At 34.1% G+C, this 25,321-nt stretch overlaps 1 protein-coding gene across 1 annotated transcript in view; it reads right to left on the reverse strand.

The window, feature by feature from the left end:
- The window catches only part of LOC105342482 (alpha-1-macroglobulin), a 49,986-nt gene that overhangs the window by 7,172 nt on the left and 17,493 nt on the right, over positions 1-25,321 (reverse strand). The window contains 19 exon segments of the mRNA XM_066074023.1: positions 879-895; positions 1,067-1,132; positions 1,322-1,424; positions 2,230-2,313; positions 3,462-3,531; positions 4,406-4,530; positions 4,954-5,166; positions 5,453-5,676; positions 5,787-5,949; positions 7,179-7,507; positions 13,166-13,342; positions 13,424-13,513; positions 13,637-13,787; positions 14,504-14,656; positions 15,156-15,361; positions 15,364-15,383; positions 22,262-22,364; positions 23,872-23,953; positions 25,029-25,090. Of these exon segments, the coding sequence (XP_065930095.1) occupies positions 879-895; positions 1,067-1,132; positions 1,322-1,424; positions 2,230-2,313; positions 3,462-3,531; positions 4,406-4,530; positions 4,954-5,166; positions 5,453-5,676; positions 5,787-5,949; positions 7,179-7,507; positions 13,166-13,342; positions 13,424-13,513; positions 13,637-13,787; positions 14,504-14,656; positions 15,156-15,361; positions 15,364-15,383; positions 22,262-22,364; positions 23,872-23,953; positions 25,029-25,090 (2,438 nt within the window).

The raw sequence follows: 25,321 nt of genomic DNA on the forward strand, positions 1-25,321 counted from the left end.
GGAGCTCATTTCTTTGATATTTGTTCTAATAAAAGATGAACTCTATACAAAGAAGCAGCACTTTTCAGAATCTACTAGAATAGTAGAATTTAATTATCATTTAAAATTTTCACTCAAAAAAGGGTATGCCCTTGTAATATTGAAATTTGTTTATGACCTCCAATGGGGAGAATTATCAACACATATCACGTGACCATCAATTCAGGGGACCACACTAAGTGTCATCCAAAGTAGCATTCAATGTACTCTTTCATTTAATATCACATTTATATCATAATAAAATAACATAAATATTTTGTAATAATAGATGTATCGTTTTTATGAACGTTTAAATCCGCTGATATTTTCATAGCAAGCCTTAACAGTGCTGCGAAATTGTTAAGCAATCAAGACATGTATTTCAGCAAGCAGAAATCAAAGAATTAAAAAAGCACCGCAAGTTTTATGATAGTAATTCAAATTCCTTGTATGTCATATAATTATTATTATAATATTATTATAATATAATTATTATTTACTTCTTTACAGGTTATGAGTACGATAGCAGGATTAACCCCCCCCCCCCCCCCTCCCAGGCAGCAGCTATTTCCTGAGAGGAAGCCAAATAGTAAGGAGATAGGCATTTAATTATTTATACAAAACAATTTTTTAATTTACAGGTAATGAAAAGGTGATGAAAAGAATGCAATCAGGTTTAAGTAATTTGTTTTTAAATCTAACGCAGCGCCAAAATAATATCAAAGGGAAATAAAACAGTGCATCGGTTAAATTGGATAATAAAAGCAAAGTCAACAAGAATTCTGATATCCATAAGGACCAAGTCGGAACAATAATCTTCAATCAAAAATTCATACATTTTCCCTTTTCTCAGTACTTACCGGTTTATGTGCAATATCTGAAAAGATAAGGTCATAAGCATTAGAAAAAAGAAGCCTGATTTAAATACCTTACCCTTAAAAACATAGAACAAAAATCTTGTATTTAATTGCCTTCATTTTTTTTGCTAGTGCATCATATTCTGCTGTATGTCTGAATGGTACCCGAAGCTGCATAAAAGATGGCTTACTTAGACGACGTTTTTCCGGCGTCCCACGTATTGTTTTCATGTCGTATTCTTTAGTAACTGATGAATCTATGTAGAAAAGATTAATAAGTGAAACCTATATCACTGCTAATATCTTTTTCACTCAAACGTTTTATAAAGCATGCGTTTAAAATTGAAATCTAATTATTTAAACGCGTGTACGCTTTTCAAGTTTAAAGTAGATATATATTCATACAAGGTCCTTGCAAGAAATAAAAAAAACATTTTGTTTATCACCTGTGTCATAGTAGTCATATATCTTTACGTAAGCTGGTTGAGGGTTCTTTAATTCAATTTCCTGCACTACATCTAAGTTAAAACACTTCTGTTCTGCATCAAACTAAAACAAATGATACAAATGCCTATAAAATGAAAAAAAGTTAAATGTTTTGATAAAGGAAGCAATACACGTACAAAATGTTCACATGAAAATTCGCTATTGATAATTCATAGTTCGATCTTACCGATATACAGTTTACAAATATTGTACAATTTTATAATGCATGAATAGTCAGTAGACCATTATATTTTCCCGATGTGCATTGGACAGCTCAGTGTGTTCAAATGCCCTTGGCCAACGACATCAAATAATTGTTTTATCACCTTATTCCATATTAGTATTCAGATCTAATATATTGCAGTCTATTGACTGGGGGTCTAATACATGTAAGTCAAATAAAATATATACAGACTAATTTGACAACAATATTGAATCTGCAATTAAATCACAAGCTTCCTTAGGTAAACATAAATATTAAGATTTGAAACAAATTGTACTTATAAAAGTTTATCCTACGTATTTGTCAACGACAACACTTCGCACATATATATATATAGAGAGAGAGAGAGAGAGAGAGAGAGAGAGAGAGAGAGAGAGAGAGAGAGAGAGAGAGAGAGAGAGAGAGAGAGAGAGAGAACAACCACCACCCCTCTCCCCAAAAACAAAAAATATGCAACAACATATCTGCACGTTTTAAATATATAATTCATTAGTATTTATTTTGTTGCTTAGAACAACATAATCTTTATACCTGGCTGTAAAACTTCAACGTTTTGAGTATTTATTACAAAATTTAAATAAATATAAAGTAAGAAGGTAAATAAACGCAATCATGCTGGCATTCAGGAGAATGAAAATAGCTCACGTGTTCAAAATAAAAGTGGACAACATTTCCGTCGATTTCATATTTTTGAAGGCCTGTTGTGTTTTTAATATCATCGGAGATAACCTGTAAAATTGAAAGATAACTATTCATTAAGATAGTATAAACAAATCAGTTACGAAACAAAACACCTGCAGCAATTTTATTTAATTTTTTCCTTTTATTTAAATCGCGTGCGACTGATTATGGTTATACATCTATAAGTCTGAAACATCATCTTAAATTTTTGACACACAAATTTTTAAAAGATTTTATAAATCATTATCAATCAGTCTGAATAATACCACCCCTCTTCACCATACATTCGGCCGATAAGAGGTCATCTTCACTTGACTTCTACATTTACATAGAATCTAAGTATGCAAACCAATTATATACATTCGTTTATCTGTTTTATGTGAGGTGTAGCTCTTCAATACTGGATAATACATGGAAAAATCAAAGTACAGAAGAACTGACGGGAGTTGATTTTGTCCATGTTTATTTATTTATTTTGAAATCAATGATATGTTATTTTCTATGACAAGTACATGTCTTTTCTAATTTGAATTACGCACATTTTTATAATATGAATTTTTTGACTTTTTCGACAAGAATGTCGGAAACCCCCATATGAATGTTAAATAATATTTAAAGATCTAGTCTCTTTCAACTAAACACTCAGCTGACACCGTAAATCTCCGACAAGGATTTACGGAGACAGCCGAGCGTCGAGTTGAACCAGACTATATTGAACTCTGGCGTAGGAATACATACGACTATAAAAAATATTTAAATTGTTCGTACCATTTAAAATCTGACTATTTTCAAGGTATATATAAATAAGTTTCCTTGAAAAACAATGCTTTAGCATACATTACATAGAATTCATCAATTATTTCAAGAACCAAGTCTTGTCAGCAGCAATGATTTGTGCTGAGGTCCAAACACTGTTTCACTTTCGGTTTGTCTGATTAACTGCATAGGAGAGTTGATTAAAATCAACTCCCAAAAACCCATTAATTGTCTCTCTCCTTTTAGATTTTCTAAAGCAGTGGAAGCCTTTTCCTGATTAGTCGGAAGTAAAGGTCGTGTGAAGATGACCTCATATCGATACTTGTTAGACCCCGAAAAGTGTATGGAGAAGAAGGGTGATTAACTAAGACTGTAACTCGTCAAGATTAAAACATGTAAAGTTTATTATATTTGTTTATAATTAAGCGTTCGATACAAACCGGGATCCAACCAGTCTGCATTTTGACATCAGCAATCGCCATCTTCGTTCGACCACTTCTACCGTTATAACTAGAAATAAAACCACTTTTAACAAATCTTTTCCCATTAATATCTGAACAAATATTGTGGGGTTCATAATTTTTAATTTTATAATTGCCTAAATTTTCAATAGTGTACATGATAACCTTTTGATCAGGCTAATACATGTTTTTATAAATCAAGTAAGAACAAAGCAATTTAGCGTAAAATGTTTTATAATAATAAGAGAAAAGGTATTAAACTTCAAGATTATAACAATAAATATTTGAATCATGATGATGCTTTGGGATGTCGTTATAACGCACATTCAAAAATTATTCTTACAGAATATGTGTATATCTATTCTTTTTTTATTATCATAAAGACGTACATTATTATGTATGCACTAGTTTTTTTTAAACACGACTGATTTTGAACACAAGTATTAAATGCATCAATACAAGTGATGCTCACCTTATCATCGTCGCTTTTTGAATTCAACTTTATTATATAATCAGTGTTTTGATGTTTGGCTTACCAAGAAATAATATATTAAGGGTTCAAAAACGCTCTTAAGGAAATGCTTCGCGATTCAAGCAGTATTATGTAATCAGGAAATGATATTTAAACCGTTATTAAGTATAAGCCTGTTTCGTTGGAAAATATTTGCCACACTCTACAAATTCAACAAACCAAAAATGTTAGCAAAGATCATCACGCACAAAGGATGCTTTTAAAAGGCATTTTGTGTTGGTGTAAACCAAATCTACTTGAGCATGCTTGACTATAAGTTTTTGATATAGAAGCAATAAGTCTTAACCCTTTTGACATTTACATTAACAAAATGAAATAATAGGTTTCTATTACATTTTTCTACTTGCTTGGTTGACAAATGATGCCTTAACACGAATGATATTAAATGTACCTTGCACATATATTGATAATTCTTTTGGAACAATGGCTATGTTTTTGCTGAGATCTGCGGATTGAGACATTCAAAGCAAAGTCCGGATCAGCCTTCACCTTTGGAGTGTTGTATTTCACGTTTGCCTGAAAGGAAACGACTTTTTATCAGACAATGTTTAAATGAATAACAATGACTTTTAAATATAAATCTTTGAATTTATAACCTCCAGTAGAATCATGGCAAAACTATTTCTGAAGGTGATTGGCTATTAATCAAAGCTCAGATTATTGTAATTAACACCATAGGTCAAACCTGTATTTATGGAAATGATGTAAATCCAATGCCTTACTGTTTGTACTAGATAAATCGAATGACTGTAAATTTTACAGCTCTTATATAATTAATATGCCTTTTTTCAAATTTCTACAATAAAAGTTATACTTTAACGCTTTGAAATATCAAACAACAGGACAAGTAGATGTATAGACATACAATCTTCTACAAAATAAACTCAATCTTAGAAATTAACAAAATCCGAGTAGGTTTTTTCTGTTACTAATGGATACCTGTACTAAGGCACATCCCACTCCCCGCACTGTCACATTCAGTGCATTTGGTAAGCGTAAGATGGGCACCGTTTGAAGAATTAGTCTATTTTCATTGCTGATGTTATACGTTGAAGACATCTGATCTCCAGTGACTACTACTGTGACATTTGTCTCACCATTGTGTAGCAAACTTCCATACACAGAAAGGGCCTGTAAAGCAATAACGGTGTCCTACAACAATAACATTTAATATTGCACATTAACTTGTTACTATCAAATGACTATGTTAGGATTTTGTGTCACTTAAAATTCGTTCTTACAAGTTGTGGTTAAAAAGTAAAGCTTCACATTTTAAACAGAACACTTTTTGAGTGTACCCATTGTGAGTAAATGTGGCAAAATAAAAAAAAATTCTCTTAGAAATATTTTATGTTCTAAATTAAAACCTTTTTTTTATTCTTTCAGATCGTCCGCGAAAAAAGTTAGGAAATAGTTTACACATATTTATGAATAATACCTGAGTTGAACTGAAGCCACCTTGTGCATTTCTTTGTCTGGTGAGCCACAGGACAATTGGTGCAATATAGCCGGCGGCCATAGACTGATTTCCAACTGTCATAGCTAGCAATGCGTATGACGTCATTTCCACCTCCGCTGAAGATGCGTGTTTATAGGAAAAATCAAGGAAATCTTGACTTTGTTCCTTCGGTTGAGGATATCGAGACCAGTAAATCATATCAACTATAAAATAAAGTTAAGTTTTTCAATTGTAATGATAACTTCCCAATGCTATCAACAATAAACATTTTTTTTTTTTTATTGAATTCAAAATGATTGAAAGGGTGCGTTACTTCCTATTCTCTTCATTTTAGACCGCAGCAGGAACATAATTTCTAGTCGTCTTGCGGAGTTGATGTCATAAAGCGAGTAGGCATACGCCATGAGAGTCAACAAGTAGGTGTTCTTGACATCCTGGCGGTCAAGGCAACGAATAGCACTTCGAACGGCGAGGTCCTAAGAATAATCACAGAAAATTTATCCATTTTTAAGACAAATGTAACATTTTACCTTTGAATCCTATTAGGACAAGAGACTATGAGGCCACACCGCTTACCTAAACAACAATTGCAAACAAAAGACTCTTTTAGAATGTTAAATACAGAAAATCTCAAGGGTATATATCTTGGTTTTTAAATACAATTGGGTTTTCTCCATTTAATTCTAATTCAAACATTCAGCTCCTTTCATTGTTTTCAGATTTTGAGAAAAAAATGTTTTTCTCTGTAATTTCCTATGTGAATATTCAAACCCATTGTGACCACATCTTACCCAATGCTTTGAATAAACTACGCATGTTTAAACATTATTTTACAATTTTTCTGGCCAACTATTTTTAAGTCTATTTAATCCTATATTAAAATCACCCCACCCCATTTCCCAGTAATCATGACTTGAACAAACCTATATCTACTTTTATCCACCCTATTTAAAGATTCTTCAACACAGGATTACTTTTTTCTGGCCTATGGGTTTTTTGATTACGGTAGTAGATTGTCAACGATATGTTTTCTCTATGATAGACCTACATAAGAAATCGAACCCACCCTAGTCCTGGACACATGATTTGAGCTTATTTGAATCTACTTGAGGATGCACCCATCAAAGATACAGCTTTTCAGATTAAATTGTTTTCAGAAGTAGATTTTTCAAACATTTTCTATGTATACATATTCCTATGGATTATGATTCGAATACACTTGAATCTACACTGCCTGAAGATGTGTTCATCTTACTTAAATTATGTGAAGAATATTTTGAAATATTTTCTCTGTTTATTTCTATGTAAAAATGGCCTTAATCCCCCCCCCCCCCCCCCAGGAATGCTGATTTAAGCAAACCTGAATCGTTACTGTCTGAGGATGTTTCCACCTAATTTGATTAATTGCAATGCAATATGCCTTGATATTTTTTATGGAAACTATTTTTAATTCAATAGTATCACCCCTTTTAACAAGGCGTGGCCATTCGTTTGGAAACACGTGAATTCATATGAATTCCCTTCAGCCAAAAATGTTTGAAAGTTTGCTTGGAATTGGCTAAATGGTTTTGAAGAAGAAGCTGCAATATGAAAAGTTTACGACGCCAGCAACATCGCCAGACAACGGACAAATTTTGATCATGTGAGCTAACAAACTTTTTAATATGTTCATTCTGACAAAGCATGTGTATGCTTGGAAACTAACATTTTTCGGGAGTCCTGCTTCCAACATGGCTATAAGTACAAATGCTGTGAGAGTCCCCTCTTCGTCGTTGCCCTTCCCCCAACCCCCCTTCAGGTAGTAGCTATGGGTATATCCAACCTTGGGGAAGCAGCCAAACTCATTTTGTTGACGTTTGAACCAAGCGATACTGGTGTAAAGGTCAGTTTGATCAATATCGATGTACTTCTGTGATTGTCCCAAACATTTTACGACAAATGCCGTCAGCCATGTGCTTCCGCTTCTGCCATCTGTCTCCCCGAATGCGGAATACGATCCGTCTTTGTGTCTGTACTTCAGTTGTCTTTGATAACCTTAACAGTTTTTAAGTAAAAAAATAACAATTAATATATGCATCTGGAAAATTAAAAAAAAATGATATTAAACTGCTGAATTATTATTAATAGCAAGAGTCATCATTTTAGATTAATTTATAAAAGAATGCATATGCAACAATTGCAAAATTATAGCGGAATGTATACGGACTTCAATGGAGCACTACATCTACCTCATATAAAAGGAAATATGTATATTTTGTTAAATATAACTTGTTCAGGACAAGGTCATGCTTCTCAAACCGGAAGGCACGCGTAGAACACATGAATTGAGTCTACGCGTAAGAAAATAGTGCAGAAAGTTTTCATGCATTTCAGTAAATGTGTATTATAAAAACACGCATTGAATCTTTAAGTCCTCGGTTTATAAACAAAATTCTATTTAGAAAATAAACAAATAGTTTTATTGATCAAAATATTCTTGCTCGGGTTCAAATGTGGAATGAGTTGCGTAACTTAATGCACAACGCCGTTGAAGATTAATTTGGTGTACGAGCTCATTAATCAATAGAAGTGGTAGATGGTGGAATCGAAATTAAAGTTCCCAAACGTAATGTGCCATTTTTGAAAAGTTGTGCACTTTATTTTGACAATCTTTCACCTAAATGCTACCAAACTTCATGCGCAAGCCGAAGTTAAAATCGGGACGGGTTATACACAGATGTTTTACAAATTAAATAGGCGTTTCATTGTCTTCCAGTCTACTTGCGGTATGACTGCTGTTCCCCTCTAGAAGAATTTTGTACAAAGAAAAAAAAAGTCTGAATTTGCCTTCTCGTTCGTTGGCTCTTTAGCTGATTAAACTGAATTTAAATTTTAAACAATGCATTGTAATCGAAATCTATAATAGATTATACATTTTGGAAGACTAATACCTCATATAAAATATACAATCTTATCGATTGAAAAACCAAGTTTAATGTTAATGTTTATGTTTTCCGGCTTAGTTGGAATCAGGCTTGGGGTGAATTACATTGTAAAGTAATGCATTACATTACCATTACTTCATGAATTAGGGCATTAAATTACCATTACAATTACTTAATTTTCTTGAAGTAATGCATTAAATTACCATTACATGCGTAAAGTAATGCATTACCATTACTTTGTGAAAGTCAATAAGTTTTAAAAAAGTAATTTAAAAACTAAATAAAAAGTTTTTGTAAATATTTTATGAATAAAACAATCTTAAACATATTTACAGGTTCATTTTCATGTTCACTATCAGGTTCAAATTAAATGACTTATACAAGATTGCTGTTGCACTTGTAGTTCGCAAAGTGAGGTTGGTCCCGTAACATTTACACGCTAATGGCAGAGTTGCCAATCTCTGTTATTTATGTCTCTGATTTTCGGAGTATGATTTTTAATGAAAGGAACGGTTGTATTGTAATTCGTGTAGATGATGCACGAGTTTACACAAAGAAGTAGCAAGCGGCGAACGGATTTATTTTCACCTATTAATTTTTCATGAATTGCAAATGAAGAAAATCGTGTCAGATAAGTCGGTCTTAAAAATCAAAATGGCGACCGTGACAAATCTTTTTATTGTTTATGTTCTTGGAACCTTATTGTAAAAAATAATATTTCTAACGTCAGGTGCCTGTGTTTGTTATCGGTATCCAAATGTTCACTTTGTTTGTTAATTCAGCAGTTTTAGAGTATTGGGGGTTTTCATAAAACTTCTATTACGGATACCGTCCGACTTGCGGATTTTCCCTTGGTATCACAAAATTGAATAAATATAATGATAAAAATTTTCTACTTTGATATAGTTGTTTGATTTTCCGGGTTAGTAGTAACTTTTAAAATTTTTCTCCAGGGTCTTTTTTTTTTACATAAAATACCGTTATGTCAATTTTCTACAATTATGAAGACAGGGATTGAGTAAAATTAAGACAAAGTATCAGACAATTGCAAAAGAGCCGAATTAACATAGATTGTAACAACTAATTCAAACTCATAATTTTTGGAAGCATTTTCGAGAAAATCCAGGACAATTACAAATTCAAACTTTCACGACCCCGTCTTTCAGTACTCTCAGTACTTTGATTATGTAAAGGTGGTTGTTAATTTCATGTAAAGATGGATTTTTTTTATATAAAGGTTGTGCTTTTATGCAATTTGTTTTTTAAAAAGAGTTAAGTTCTTGTGTGGCCATTTAAATTACAAATTATTTGTTTGAGCGTTAGCGGAGATTGACAAATAGATGTAGCGAAACTTTTCAATATCAGCAATTTTCTCAAAGAGAAATAAAATAAGTATCCTTTTAAGCGGGATATAATTTTGGCGAATTTGAGCCTACAAGAAATATCACTTTTTGGCGGACATAGTTTTGGTGAATCCCTTTCCTTCATTAAAAACCTACTGACGGTTTATTATTATCAGCAGAGTAGTACATGTACATGTTATTTTTAATAAGCAAAACTCATAAGTCGCCTTTACAACAGCAAAAAAAATATATTTTTCTATCTCGACTCATTTAATATTTTTAACAGAAAAATCTAGCATAAGTTAATATATGGTTCAAAAAAGTATACGTTAATATCAATCAATTTTAATCTAATTATTGGGGAAGATCCCATTTGTCAGAAATTATTTGCACCTAAGTCGGAAATGGTCATATGTCTCCTAAAACAACACAAGCTAACACCCTTATCACTGGGGTTAATAACACAACTGAAGGGTCAGAAAAGTAAAATACTTCTTTCATTCAAAATGATGTTTAGTTTTAATTAACCATAGTTTCTTTTTTTTTTTTTTTTGCTTACTATCAATTGTACATTTGTATTTGTAACACTGTATGCAACTAACAATTGTTCTTTTTGATTATGCCCACAGACTTCCCAAATTGTGTTCAAAGTTAGACTTAAAAACTATATGTTTGTCAATATACATGTAAGTACTCAAATTTAATAATTTTGATTTTGATGAATTTCCTAAAATCGCGAAAATAGGCCAAAATCATATCCCAACCAAAAATCCAACTTCACGATATTTATCAATTTCTAGTGTTTAGCGATTTGTAAATAGAGAACAAAGAGTTTAATATTTTAAGGTAATGAAAATGAAATGCCCGTTTGATGAAAGAACGCTTTAAATATGAAAATGACAAACTGAAATGAAGAAAAATCTACATTTAAAATGTAATAAAAAGGATTGTTTAAACCATACTATATTTTTCATGTCACTTAATTCATTTAACGCTTATACATTAAAATTGTGTGTTTCATCTTCAGTAAAAGTTTATAACCTTTGGGTGGGGGGAACCAATTTGCAATTGGATTGTGGCGTTTTTATATTTTGTATATCCCACCATTTTTTGATGATTGGCGTATCAGGGCCATACTTTTCTATGTTTTTTTATGTAGGGGGTCAGATGCTATATTATATGTTGCCAAATATTTTGAAAATGCATCAGCGGTGTTTTTCTAGTCCCGTCTGACCCCCTCAATATTTACTGGGTTTTTTTTTTACATCTTTGTCATTTATTTAAATAAATGGCCTTTTTCATCTTTAACTATGTTATGTGTTTCTATTCTCATAACAAAATCTAGTGCAGTCGTCTTGCCTCTTAATAACAAAGGAACATAAAATAGTTATTATTATTGACAGATGATAATACCCTTTATGTGACGTGTGAATTTATTTCATGTATGTCTTTTTATATGCAAGTAAATCTGTATATGTTTATTGTTTCTGTTTGTTCATCTGAAATGTTTGACGACGTGTTATGTAATGGCAGGTGCTACCTCTTGGTCTTATTTGCTAAATTTAACTGTCCTGCATTATGCAAAAATCTTAACCAATCAGAAAAGCCCCAAAGGTCGCGTATTTGTTTGTCCTCTGGGTCAATGTTCTATTTTTAAACCGATTCTGAGAATTCGATAGGATTTGACCAATCAGCGTGGCTTCTCAGATCACGTGACTTCATTGTTTGTTTGTAAGTAATAGGTGAAGCCACGCCCAAATAGGCTAAGAATTATTTTCGGCAAAAAACAATAGTTGAAGATGAAAATAGGCCATTGATTCAAATAAGTGACAAAGATGTAAAAAACAGTAAATATTGAGGGGGTCAGACGAGACTAGAAAAACACCGCTGATACATATTCAAAATATTTGGCAACATATAATATAGCATCTGACCCCCTACATAGAAAACATAGAAAAATATGGCCCTGATACGCCAATCATCAAAAAAGGGTGGGATATACAAAATATAAAAACGCAAACATGAAGATGACCCAGAGACAAACAAATGCGCGACCTTTGGGGCTTTTCTGATTGGTTAAGATTTTTGCATAATGCAGGACAGTTAAATTTAGCAAATAAGACCAAGAGGTAGCACCTGCCATTACATAACACGTCGTCAAACATTTCAGATGAACAGACAGAAACAATAAACATATAAAGATTTACATGTATATAAAAAGACATACATGAAATAAATTCACACGTCACATAAAGGGTATTATCATCTGTCAATAGTAATAACTATTATTTGATTGCGGCGTTCTTCAGATAAATTAATTTGTAAACAAAACACAGATTTATTTTCCCCTGCAAATGCTATAGCTGTTTTTTTATTATCACCTAAAGAAAACAAATCCATCATTTCATCAATCGTCAAGATGTTTCTAGGCATAAAAGATTTTTTTTTCATAACGTGAAGTTTTCTTTATTAAACGTTTCAATCATACAGTTGTAAGTATATATATCTAAAAGTATATATGCATTGTTTTTCAAAGTAGAGCTGGACATAAAATGTAGCAAGTTTTTGGCTAATATACGATTTAGAATTGAAGATAGTTATTCAAATCTGCTTATAATAATCAAAGTACTTAGAGTACTGAAAGACGGGGTCTTGAAAGTTTGAATTTGTAATTGTCATGGATTTCCTCGAATATGCTTCCAAAATTTATGACTTTGAATTAGTTGTTACAATCTACATTGCATTTTAATTCGGCTTTTTTGCAATTGTCTGATACTTTGTCTAAATTTTACTCAATCCCGGCCTTCATAATTATGGAAAATTGATACAACGGTATGTTATGTAAAATAAGACCCCAAGGAAAAATTTTAAAAATTACTACTAACCGGGAAAATCAAACAACTATATCAAAGTAGATCATTTTAATACATATTTACTAAAATGCATGAAAACTCTCTGCACTATTTTCTTACGCGTAGACTCAATTCATGTGGTCTACGCGTGTCTTCCGGTTTGAGACTTCGGCTGACAGTAAACCAATAAACGGGGTCATATGACCCCGTCTAAAAATGAATATGTTTTATTCAAAGTGACCTTTTCAGATGAAATAAGAACAACATTTGATAAAATAAATCACCTTTACATAAGAAGGCATATATTCATACCAAAAAACACATCAACATGGAAAAGCGTCTGCAGTGAAAATACATTCCATAAAAAACAACGTTATCACAATTGAAAGTACTTTTTTTACGAATAAAGAGCACCAGGGAATCCCATTATTTTTGAATTTTGAAGCAGATAAGAAATTTATTCTTCTCAATTCTTTTCGCACCTTTTGTGATAGTTCCCTTCCCGCGCGCTAGCAACGCAAATAACACATTTAAGATTTAATCGTTTGTTGTCCTAAAAAGAAAAAAACATACCAATTCTCATGTATCTCAGTGCATCGTCTAACACACGACTCACGTCCATATTGTTGTTGTAGAGATACTGTAAAAGGAAGATATTCGGAGCAAATGCGGCCATATTCTGTTCGCCACAGCCATAAGGCATTTTCAGCAGGCCCTTCAAATTCTTAAGAGCAGGTCCAATTACATCACCTGGTCAACATGGGGAAAAGGAAGACGATTATGACATTTTCTCTAAAATTAATCATTTTACTGTAAAGGATAAATATTTACCAATGATGTTCATAAATCCTCTTTCAGAGTCTTGGATTCTATTAAAAGGAAGCTGCAATTGTATATTTTCTGTCAAAGTTCCGGGTTCCCCTGCATAAAATATTTGTCAATTTTTATCACATGCACAAAGAAAGTAATTTACAATGTAAATAAAACTCTTTGTTGTCCATGTATCAGCTTGAAGGAAATAACCTAACCGCATATTTCACTCACCTGATGGACATACAAAAGAAGAATATGTATACTCGTTTTCTAGTCCCTCTGCATCTACCTGAAGTTGTCGCCGGACGGCGTCGGACACCCCTGCTGCATCGCTACTAACCGAACTGTTACCGCACGTTCCGTCATCAGCAATGGATTCAGCCTGAAAGAGTTCTCAGACACTAACAACAAACAAAAAAAAAATCTAGAAAAACGTTTAAACAGGCACGTAGCGCAGTAAAGAGTAAAGAGTTTTTCTTAATTATCATACAAAAAATTGAAATAACATGGAGTTGCCCCCCCCCTCCCACCTTTTCTGGGACCATTAAAAAATTGAATTGAAAATAGGAAAATAAACACCGAAGTTAAAAGTATAGCTGCTTCCCCCACTCCCACCACACACACACACACGGATTAGGATTTTAAAAATTTAGAAACGAAACCGGTTTTCCCTTTTTTTTTCCTTGGCAAGATTTTCTGGATGATCCCCCCCCCTCCCCTTACTTTTAAAAACGATGCTACTCTCTGTAAAAAACCGAATTGTCACCAAAATAGAAATGACGGTGAAAGAAATACAATGAGCCAAACTTAAGAAAATTAATTGTAATATTTTTGTCATCATGCATCATAAAAGGGATTATTAAAACATTCAAAATAAGGACAATCATGACATTCCTTATAAATCTCACCTTTGTATTGGTAAATAAAAAAATTGCGATTATGCCAAGCAATACTTAACCATTTATTATGACTCTTTTACACCGAATAGTTTAAGATTGATCACAGGAAAGCGATGAAAATGGAAATGTTGCAACTTACTATCATCTTCATAACTCATATTATCGTTATTGCATTGTTATCTTATCAAGCAAATCTTACCTCAGCTTGGATGCTGATTTCCCCAATTTTCAGAGGGATAATCAGATAATGCAGAGTATTGGATTCGCCCCCACAGACACAAACGGTCTTGGTTTTCATGAAAATCGTGTTTTTGAGCCTAAACTCCATTGAGTCTCTTAAAGACACCTTCATCTGAATGTTGTACATGATCAATCGTTATTAACATTGGAAAGTTTAAGACCTAACAGCAGCGTTTCATATTTTAATTTTGGTGTAAGTTTCGGGGATTTCCCCCAACAAACACAAATTTTGGGGGTTGTCAAATCCACAATGAAGGATGTTCTTTATATTTCACTTTGAAAAATGGGAAAGATTCTTTTTTCAAAATCTAACAAAATATTGCTGGCATTTCTTTTTTTATTGACTTTAATGGAAATTTCTGATGATTTTTTCTCTGATCTTTGCTACGGATTGGAATTTATTTACATCGTCTTACAATACATGTATATGACTTTCAATGAGCATATATTTGTTTTATAATTTTGTTTTATAGAAAAAAAATCAAATGTTATTCATCATTATAGATTTTTTTTATTTATACACAAATCATGATGGATCTTACAATGATATAAATTCTATTGATTTCCTTAACAAGCTTAATAAAATCTTTATATATAAATGGGATTCTTACCACAAGGCATTGCGTCAGATAGTTGAAGACTGTAACAAGGACAGGAACTTCCTCATTCCGGACAGCTGAGTACGGAAGTGTGAAGGACAGGAAGAAAGGCTGGAAGGCCGTGATACCGGAAATGTATGATATTCCAAGACCGGAAGCAGAATTCATACATATAGCAGATCCTTTCCATTCAGTTATAGTATCAGGGATTTTTCGGACAGAGTATTTTCCCCGGAGTCGCTACGAGGAAAGCAAAACGACAGCATAAACCATGTAGTTAGTTATGACAATATGTACATACAGTTCAGCAAATTCTTTTAAGCAAATCCTTTATGATTTTTTTTGGTCATCATTACAAACATAAATAAAATGCAATGTGATGAGAAGATTGGTTCTACGTTTGTTTTATGTTTATACACCCTCAAATCAACGATGTTTATATTTTTATAGTATAAATCTTGCCGGTTTTTTTTTTTTTTTTGGGGGGGGGGGGGTCAATTACTCGACCAGTAATGCCCTGTTTATCGGACCATCCTGTAAAAATGGTTTCCCATTTTACGCTTTCACTAGAATAAGAAAGATAAATAAAATTAAGGACTATATGTGCACATTGTAAATTTAATGGTGTGACGTCACAATGGTTTTCTAGCACATTGATCCGACAAAATTTTTCGGCGTCAATAAATTTCGACCCACAATACATTCCAAACATTGCAAATAGCGTTCTCACGTTCTCGCAAGAATCAAAGAAAAACATATGAGTAACAGATAAAATGTGTTATTTCAAGAACGTCACGCATTTTGGATAAATAAATTTGACTAATTCGCGTATTTTTGATTATCGGAGATAATTAAAATAACTAAAATCTGAAATCCTCTACAAATTTTGCTAAGGCTAACGAATTAGGTCATTTCTTCAGAGATATGAAAGTATTGTAACTCGCACTCGTTTGAATGCTCACGTTTATTAGTTTTCGAGAGAATTCCTGTGATTTTCGCAAATTTTGGGTATTCCTGTCTCTTGATTCTTAAAGGAGTTTTACCAATCAAGCCTATAAATGCAGCACTATAACACCAACAATGCCATATTGAACTGACGTTACAATAAGTTTCGGATTGGAAAACATAGCTCTGCATTGCACATTTTGTTAATGGAATTTATCCCTACAGATAAATTCATTTATACAAGTAACAACAACTAATTATATTAACACTAAAATATTTTGACGGAGTTGGCTTTTACAAATCAATCGGGTTAGATTGACCTGATTAATATCGGGTTCAACATCCTTTTCTTCTCTACCCATCCATCACATTGCATCCCTGAAAAATTCAACGTTGAGAATCCAGGGAATCTGGCGTCATCGACAAACATCTTCACATATCATAGGGGTTAAGTATATCTCCAATCACGGTAAGTACTGGCTCTCATACAATTCAACTCATATGGCCGTATTTCGACAATTATTTCGTCGATAATTGGGTAACGTTGCACTTCCCTTTGTGTGATAGAATTACACCACGTGGGGTGCAGTATTTTGTTACACACAAAAGTTCCATTGTTTTGACAACACATCATTTATAACCTCAATTATTATTATACATATGTTACTTACTTTATTATCATAAAACGTAAATCATGTAATCATTATATTATATAATTATATATATCGTCGCAACATTACATTGGTACACTTAGCTTATCAGTGTTATATAGCATTGTAAAGCTATGCCAATAAATAGCAGTACACTGTCAGTATTGCTACATTATTAATATAACTAAATTGTAACAATTGGCTTAAATTGTTATACAACATTGTAGAACTATGCCAAAAGTCAAATCAAAAAATACCCCGGCAAGGCCACCCACTTCTAGGACACGCAGACCGGCCCGCAAAGATGCGGAACCTCTTAATTCAGCTCCAACCACGGTACCTAATTCCCCCACTGCTGGACCACAACATCAGTTAGTTGCAGCACCCATGTCTTTTCCCTGTGGATTCCTACAGACAGAAGTCGTATCTATTGCAGCACCGATTCCGACGCTAATCTCCGACACTCAAGACATACAACGCCTGCATATATCAGGTACTGCGAGCATGCAATTTTCACCTCAACCCCTTGTTAGCGTAGGGTCCTCTCTTGGGAATCATGTATCGCAACCAATTAAACAAAAGATACTTAAGGGGGAATACATTGACTTAGCCAACATGTTGCAATCAGGCTCAGACTCCTCTGATGCTGACCACCATAAACTTACAGTTAAATACGGCCAGCTGGCCATTGTTTCAAATGCACAAAAACCAGGCAAACTAACTTCCATGGAGAGGTGGACCGATGCAATGCTTGTGTTCGCCGGCATCTACATCTATGGCCATATTGACAAAGCCCCCCCATTTGCTTAAATATATTGACATCATTCGCACAGGGGCTTCCCGCAACCCTAACAGTCAAGGCTGGCTTGATTATGTCAAGCAATTTAGACTTCGATCCATCAATTAGCTGGTCAGTAATCGACTCAGGGCTTTGGCTTATCTACATGGCCTCAACAACAAACAACCCCACAGCTTCACACAAGTGCTACGATTACAAGTTTAAGGGCTATTGTTCTCGCCAGTCCTGCTTTTACTCTCACCTATGCATGTATTGCTCCGGTTCACACCCCCAAGTTCACTGTGCTCGACAAAGGCGAGAAGCTCACAGCAACGCATCACCCGCCTACAATAAGCCCTTTCGGAGCCCAGGCTCCGCACATTTTAGAATCTCTGGCCCATCACCCCCCCCCCCCCGCTTCAACTTCACCAGACCTCGCCACGCCCAACCACATATGTCAGGTCCAAGACAATATAAACAAATGGCAACTAGGAGCTACCCCAATAATAGTTGAGCAATTACATATGTACATTCAAAACTACTACCATCAAGAGGACAAGCAGTTTCTATTACAAGGTTTTTCAAAGGGTTTTAAACTCAACTTCGCATGCCCTAGAACCCTCATTGAATCAAAAAATTTAAAATCCGCTCAGCAACACCCTGATCAAATTAAAAATATATTATATCAAGAAATTAAGCTAGGTAGAATGGCTGGTCCTTATCCTGTCAGACCCTTTTCAAACTTGCGCATTTCTTCAATTGGCATTGTTCCCAAAAAATCGGGCGGCTGGAGGTTAATTACTCATTTGTCTGCTCCGGAAGAAAACAATATTAATGACTTCATTGACCCCAAATATTGTTCAGTTAAGTACTCTTCTTTTGACGAAGCAGTTACTCTTGTACAGTCGCAAGGTCCAGCTTGCCTGATCGGTAAGATGGACCTAAAGTCCGCCTTTCGGCTACTTCCTATTCATTCCAGTGATTTCTGCTTACTTGGTATCAAGTTCCAAGATTGCTATTATTTTGATAAATGCCTTCCTTTTGGGTGTGCACTGTCATGCGCGTTATTTGAAAAATTCTCAAAATTCTTACATTGGGCATTAAGCCATACTACAAAGTCCAGTAACATTTGTCACTAACTTGATGACTTTCTGTTTGTCGGTCCAAATGCGCCAAACGAGTGCGATAGATTGATGCAGCAATTCAGCCACATTTGTGAAGATTTGGGTGTGCCAATCGCGGCTGACAAGACTGAAGGTCCCACAACTAACATAACTTATTTAGGGTTAGGGATTAATACAGTATCTCAAACACTTTTTATCCCACATGATAAAGTCACATCCCTTAATGACCAACTTAGGGACCTCTGCAATCGTACAAAAATCACTCTACAACAGTTACAATCACTTTGCGGGTTATTAGCATTTTGCGGCAGGGCATCACCAGCAGCTCGGGCATTTGTCAGAAGGTTCTATGGTGCTATGTCTACCGCTTACAGACCTCCCCACATGATTAGAGTCACATCAGGAATGCGGCAAGATGTACTCCTTCTGCTCAAGTTCATTCACTCCTTTAATGGAACCTGCCCCTTCCCTGATCAGTCGTGGTCTCTGGACACGGATCTGGAATTTTTCACAGATAGCGCTAAATTAACAGGCGGTGGTGTTTATTTCCATGGGGAATGGGCTTACATCTCATGGCCCGAAAATTGGGACTCAGCCACTAGGCAAGATATATCCTACTTAGAATTAATTCCAATTGTAATGGGCATTTATATTTGGGGCTGTCAGTTGTCAAATTCCAAACTCTTGCTTCACACAGATAACATGGCCTTGGTATCCATTATCAACTCCAAATCATCTAAGTCTCAACGCATCATGTCCCTCATTATGCCATTGGTCCTTAAATGCTTACATTTAAACCTTTAAATGAAGGCTCAACATATAGCGGGCAAACTTAATGAAATAGCTGATTTCAGTGTCATCGCCTTCGTCAGCTGGCACCAGCAGCATCACCCAACCCGCAACCAATCCCATCAGAGTTCTGGAGCCTTTTGTAGAGGAGGTCCAAACACTACTGTCGGCATCGATTTCAACAAATACTCAGCTCACTTATTCCAAAGGCATGACTGCTGTCTCCCAGTTTCGTGAATCATACCATTTACCACACACCAATCCTCCTGATTAATTTCATAGCTTATAAGTCTGCTTCAAAATAAGCCCCCTCTACCATCAAAACGTACATGTCAGCAATAGCCTTCCATAAAAAAATTAACAACTTCCCAGACACTACTAAATCCTTCATAATTCAAAAGCTCCTGATTGGCCTTTCCAGGAAAAACCCTTCTCTCGACATTCGTAGACCTATCACATTACCTCTTCTTCATGCAATAATTCAGGCCCTACCACACACATGCCACTCCACTTACGAGTCAATTCTCTTCACTGCTGCTTACCTTTTAGCTTATTTTGGCTTCTTGCGTGTTGGTGAATTAACAGTCACAATAGGTACATCCCCTAGTAGAATTCTGCAAGCCAACGCAGTTTCAATTGCATCTCAAACCATACGATTATTCCTGCAGTTTTGAAAAGCAGATCAAACTGGCAGGGGAACCACCATAGTTATACCTATTGATCAGGAATCTTGAATATTACAACAAGCTCTGACAAAATTTCCCTCTGTAAGACCACCTGTTGAAGGCCCACTACTTTGCCATTTCGATAATACCAATTTTCCACAGTCCTTAACAAGACTTTACAGCATCTTAAGATCCCTCACGCAGCCTTTAAATCCCACTCTTTTCGCATAGGCGCTGCCACGGCCGCTTTCATTAAAGGTATCCCAGAACACCAAATTCAGTCTAAGGGGCGTTGGAAGTCAATGTATTACAAGAAATACATAGGGCTATAGTCTTAAATTCTTTATTATTGCATCATTTTAACACGAATGCTAACATATAACAAGACTTTCAGGTCAAGCGCCACACATATGGTTCGTCGGATCATCAATTATTTCCAAAGCTAAAATACACAGCCAAACGCGCGCCGGAGGCAATTCAATGGGCCTTCACGACTTGATTGGGGCTGAGGTACGCTGGATAAGCAGACCTGGTATGAGGTGGGGGGACGTATTTACAAGCATTTCTACCAAGCTATGTTACACTACTCCTCCTGACATGTTAGTGATACATTGCGGAGGCAACAGTATTGGCGCATTACCTTTATTGGACCTTCGACTAAAAATGTTTGAAACTATATCTGAACTAGCTACAATTTTGCCTAACACTTTGTTGGGTTGGTCCGAAATTTTGCCACTGTCATGTTGGCGTTATATGTCTAGTACTATTGCAGCAGAAAAGTCCAGAATTCGTCTTAACATCGTAATTGCAACTCATGTTTTGAACTTGGGAGGGGCTTATATTAAGCACCTCGAATTAAATAAATATAACAACCAAATGCTTAGCTTAGACGGAGTACATTTATCCGAATTGGGCAATAATGTTTTCCTTGACACATTGCAGGGTGCACTTTATCTGTTCTCACAAACCCATTCATCAGTATATCCTGATCATATGTATTAGCTTATCCTTGTCACAAACACAACCTTATCCCCACCCCCTACTCTTTCCCTTTACTTTATCCCCAATAACCTGGTCATGGCTTGACCTTAAACTTGCCCCCAATTGCCCTGAACATATTCCCCTCTCTCGATGGGTTTGGGGTTGCAAATTGTCTGGCGGACAAACACCTTTAGCAAAGCTGTTTGTATGGCGGAATTAGCACCATGGCAAGGTTTCTCAAGTCTTTGATGTAGGCAACTGTTCCCAGGGCCTGCTCAAAGCTTGGGAATAGGTGGTCAACTGTCCCCAGGGTCCACCTAACCTAGCCAGCAACCCGCTTAAAGCAAAGCCACATTGATATTGACTTTCATATTTGAACTTTGATTGATTGATTGATTGATTGAACTTTGATTATTGATTTATTAATTATTGATTGATTGAATAACTTGATTGTTGAACTATTGATTTTGATTGATTTATTGTGCAGCCATATACCTGTTCATCAAGTGGGTGACAGGTCGGTTGTTAAACGTATTGCTAATTAATAAATAAGCCATGACCAAATCGCCAGCTTATGTTTAGCTGTTATCTTTTATTAAATCTTTATTTTTCATCGACATTGTATCCTAGATAAAAGTAGTTCTGCAGGGGTCGTAATATTATACATTAATAAAAATTATTGAAACCTAAATAATGAGAAAAAAAGTATTAATTTGCATTCAAATTCACAAGTCATTTACTTTGTTGCATTGTAAAACCATAGTATTTTAAAATGATTTATTATAATGATACGCATAAACATATTAAATCATAAGCTGCGCTCGCCCCAACGGTCGCCCCAACGAAATATTACGGTTTATATCAATCTAAATTTATACATTAAATATACGTACATAAACGACCTGTTCACTAATAGCAAGTACTGCAAATGCCAATTACTGTCATGCTACCTTTTTACGTCATATATATATATATATATATATATATATATATATATATATATATATATATATATATATATATAATCCAAAATGAGTAAAGTTAATCCACACAAGTATTAAATAATAAAAAATAACAGAAAGCCGATTCAAAACTCTACCGGTTTCATTATAATCTTCAGGAGTATATATATAAAGTTTTGCGCCGACACTAAAATTAAATAATGAATAAAGAATTATAGTTTTACCCTATTATCTGTAACTCCCATAGCCAAGTCTCGGGGAATAATTGTCTGACTCTTTTAATGGTGGGCTTATCTTCTGATGGTATCCCTTTTTCTATTTTCGTCTCTGTAACGAAGAAAAGATCGGTATGAAAAAATTTGTCAAGCCTGTTTTGTTCCTATTTTATTTATTGTATTATTGTATTATGTTTTACTATAAATTGACAAATTCCATGGTCCTTAACGATACCTATTCCTAAATTTGACAACATATAGTTTATATGCTAGTAAATATTGATAATCCAGAATAAATACTTTGCTTCAGTGTCAGGAAATTGTCATTTCGCTAAGGATAATATAAGACCTATTTTTTGTTAATATCTTTTAAAAAATGATTTCTTAAAACGTCCCCATCTTTTGTACACGTGCAAGCACTTGCCACTGTTGATTATGGTTAAATTGTAAATCATAAACCAAGAAATAAAAATATAAATTCTGAAAACGGATAATGCTCAATTAGATCCAGCTAAATAATAATTTTCCTACACACTCAAAGAATACCAACGAGAGATCCCAAGGCCTTGGCGGTCACTTTAGTACCATTGTCAGTAGCTTACCTGTTTAATTGCATTTTAAGCTTAATTTTGGAGAGTATCAATACCTATTTGCCATATTCCGCTAAAATAGACGCTAATATTCTTGCAGTTTGGAAATTTAAACATTATTGTGCATATTAAAAAAAGAGAAAGCTCTTTAAAAGTAAGAAAAAAAAATGATGTTTTTGACTATACTTAACCAAAAACTTTAATATTTATAAATAACTGGCTATTTGCATCAATTAACGGTTTTATACAGTTGTTATTTTGCATTGTTCACTTGTATATGTTCATTACAACAGTGCTGTTTGAATTACTCATATTGATGACGAGTCCTTTGTAGCAAATTGTTATCTTATCTGACATAAATCTGACCCATCCTGCATAGCAATCGATTCACTTCTTTTTTTATGTAAAAGGCGAGAACTTGAGAGCACCCTGTGTTCCTGAACAGGAATTCTTTGCAACAGACAATATTATTAAAAGATATTACCATAGCCCTACCGAAGGACCTGAACTTCTGACAAAGAGTTAATGATTTTTATCATTTGGTAGTTTGAGGGTTTTATTGGCATAATCATGCATTCAGTCATCTAATCTACAGTAAATGAAGAGAAGATTTTCCTCGATCTAATACCATTTTCCTATAGAACCATATTAGCCACACACTAAGTGTCAGAATCTCTGTTCCAGGGGTAATGAATTTTACATTTTTGGAGTTGGTTCGTTGTCATTATCAACAGGCATTTTCCCTTACATGTGAAGGAGTAGAATACTTAAAAGGTTTTTGAAATTTTGACTTTTTTCATTTTGGCGTTATCTATTCAGCCCATTGGATGATAAGGTCAACAATTGTACAACTGAAATTCTTTCTGTAGTTTTCAAGAGGAATTTAAAAAAGAAAAATTGTTAACTCACGATGCATGGCGGAAGACGTACTAGGACCAATGACAGTTGGTCACATTAGTTACTCAGATGACCAAGAAATCTTAAGACAATAAAAGATAAATAAAATTTTACAATTGTCATTAAATGTACCAAAATGTCCGAAACTCGGGGTATACTGCACACAGGGTTTGGTCTTCAACTTTAAATTTGTTAATAAATGCAATCCAAAATTCTACAAATAAGTAAAAATATGATCACGTCATTGTATGAAATTAAAACAGGCATTTATGGCAGATCTAGTTCAACTCTCTCTCTCTCTCTCTCTCTCTCTCTCTCTCTCTCTCTCTCTCTCTCTCTCTCTCTACGGTAATAGAGAACTGTTCATTTTCTTTTTTTATACTGTGTGATATCACCTTTCACTCTTTTTGGATTATATATATATATATATATATATATATATATATATATATATATATATATATATATATATATATATATATATATATATATATATATATCACTATGGGCAGGTATATGTCAAATGGAGAGTTATTGCACTGTTTGTGCTTATTATATATGTATTTATCTCTACAATGTGTATCGTTCCGATCCTCTCAAATTGTCGTTTGACTTTATTCCATCGGTATCTCAAACGACTGTGCAATGCGCGGCCAGTGCGCTAGGTTCCGTTCGTCATCGAAAGCAAGTTTTTTGTCTTGCCTAGATCGTTAGCGCGGTGGCTGTTCACTGCTAGGAGAATGGGTTCCAGAGGTGGTGAGTTCAAGCCTCGCTAGGGGCGGCGGTGGAGCTCTTACAAAAAGTGAATTTCCTTGTGCTTTATATATATATATATATATATATATATATATATATATATATATATATATATATATATATATATATGTATATATATATATATATATATATATATATATATATATATATATATATATGCGAATATATTACAATCAAACGTTTTCGTAAGGACCTTTTCGTGCTGAAATTTAAAATCACAAACCTTTTGTTTACTCTCAATAATAATCAAATCACTAAAAACAAAGTATTAAATGTCGAAGAAAACATTCAAAATTGAAATGAAAATTGCAACGTTGCTAAATATTATTAAAAGAGTAAATTATTATCATGCCTAGAAGCTACATCTCCGGCATTTATGATTTTACACGCAATAATTTTTTTTTTTAAAGTTCTGTAGCAGAAAATAATTAAAATCTAAAAACAAAATCCATGCTATATAAAGAAGATCAATAAAGTCGTATAATGACCGCGATCACCTAGTTTAATTTCACCTGAAAAGCTCGGAATGAATCCACAGGGCCATCATTTGGACGTTGAATTCTCACATTCTTATCTAAAAAAAAACAACCAAATTCAAATATGAAGTATATACAATAATACAATGTCTTAAAATTAGAAATATTTCGGTAATTAAAATTAATTTAATTTAAATCAACTTCTCTTAGTGTATGTTAAAATCTGGTATGTTTAGCAAATCATTTCGACCGTAAAACTTTTACATATCAACCATATTGTAATCATATTTTAATTACAAAAAAACTGTCGACGTATCACATTTACAGTG

The sequence above is a fragment of the Magallana gigas genome, chromosome 10 (assembly GCF_963853765.1).
Source record: "Magallana gigas chromosome 10, xbMagGiga1.1, whole genome shotgun sequence".
NCBI lineage: Eukaryota > Metazoa > Mollusca > Bivalvia > Ostreida > Ostreidae > Magallana > Magallana gigas.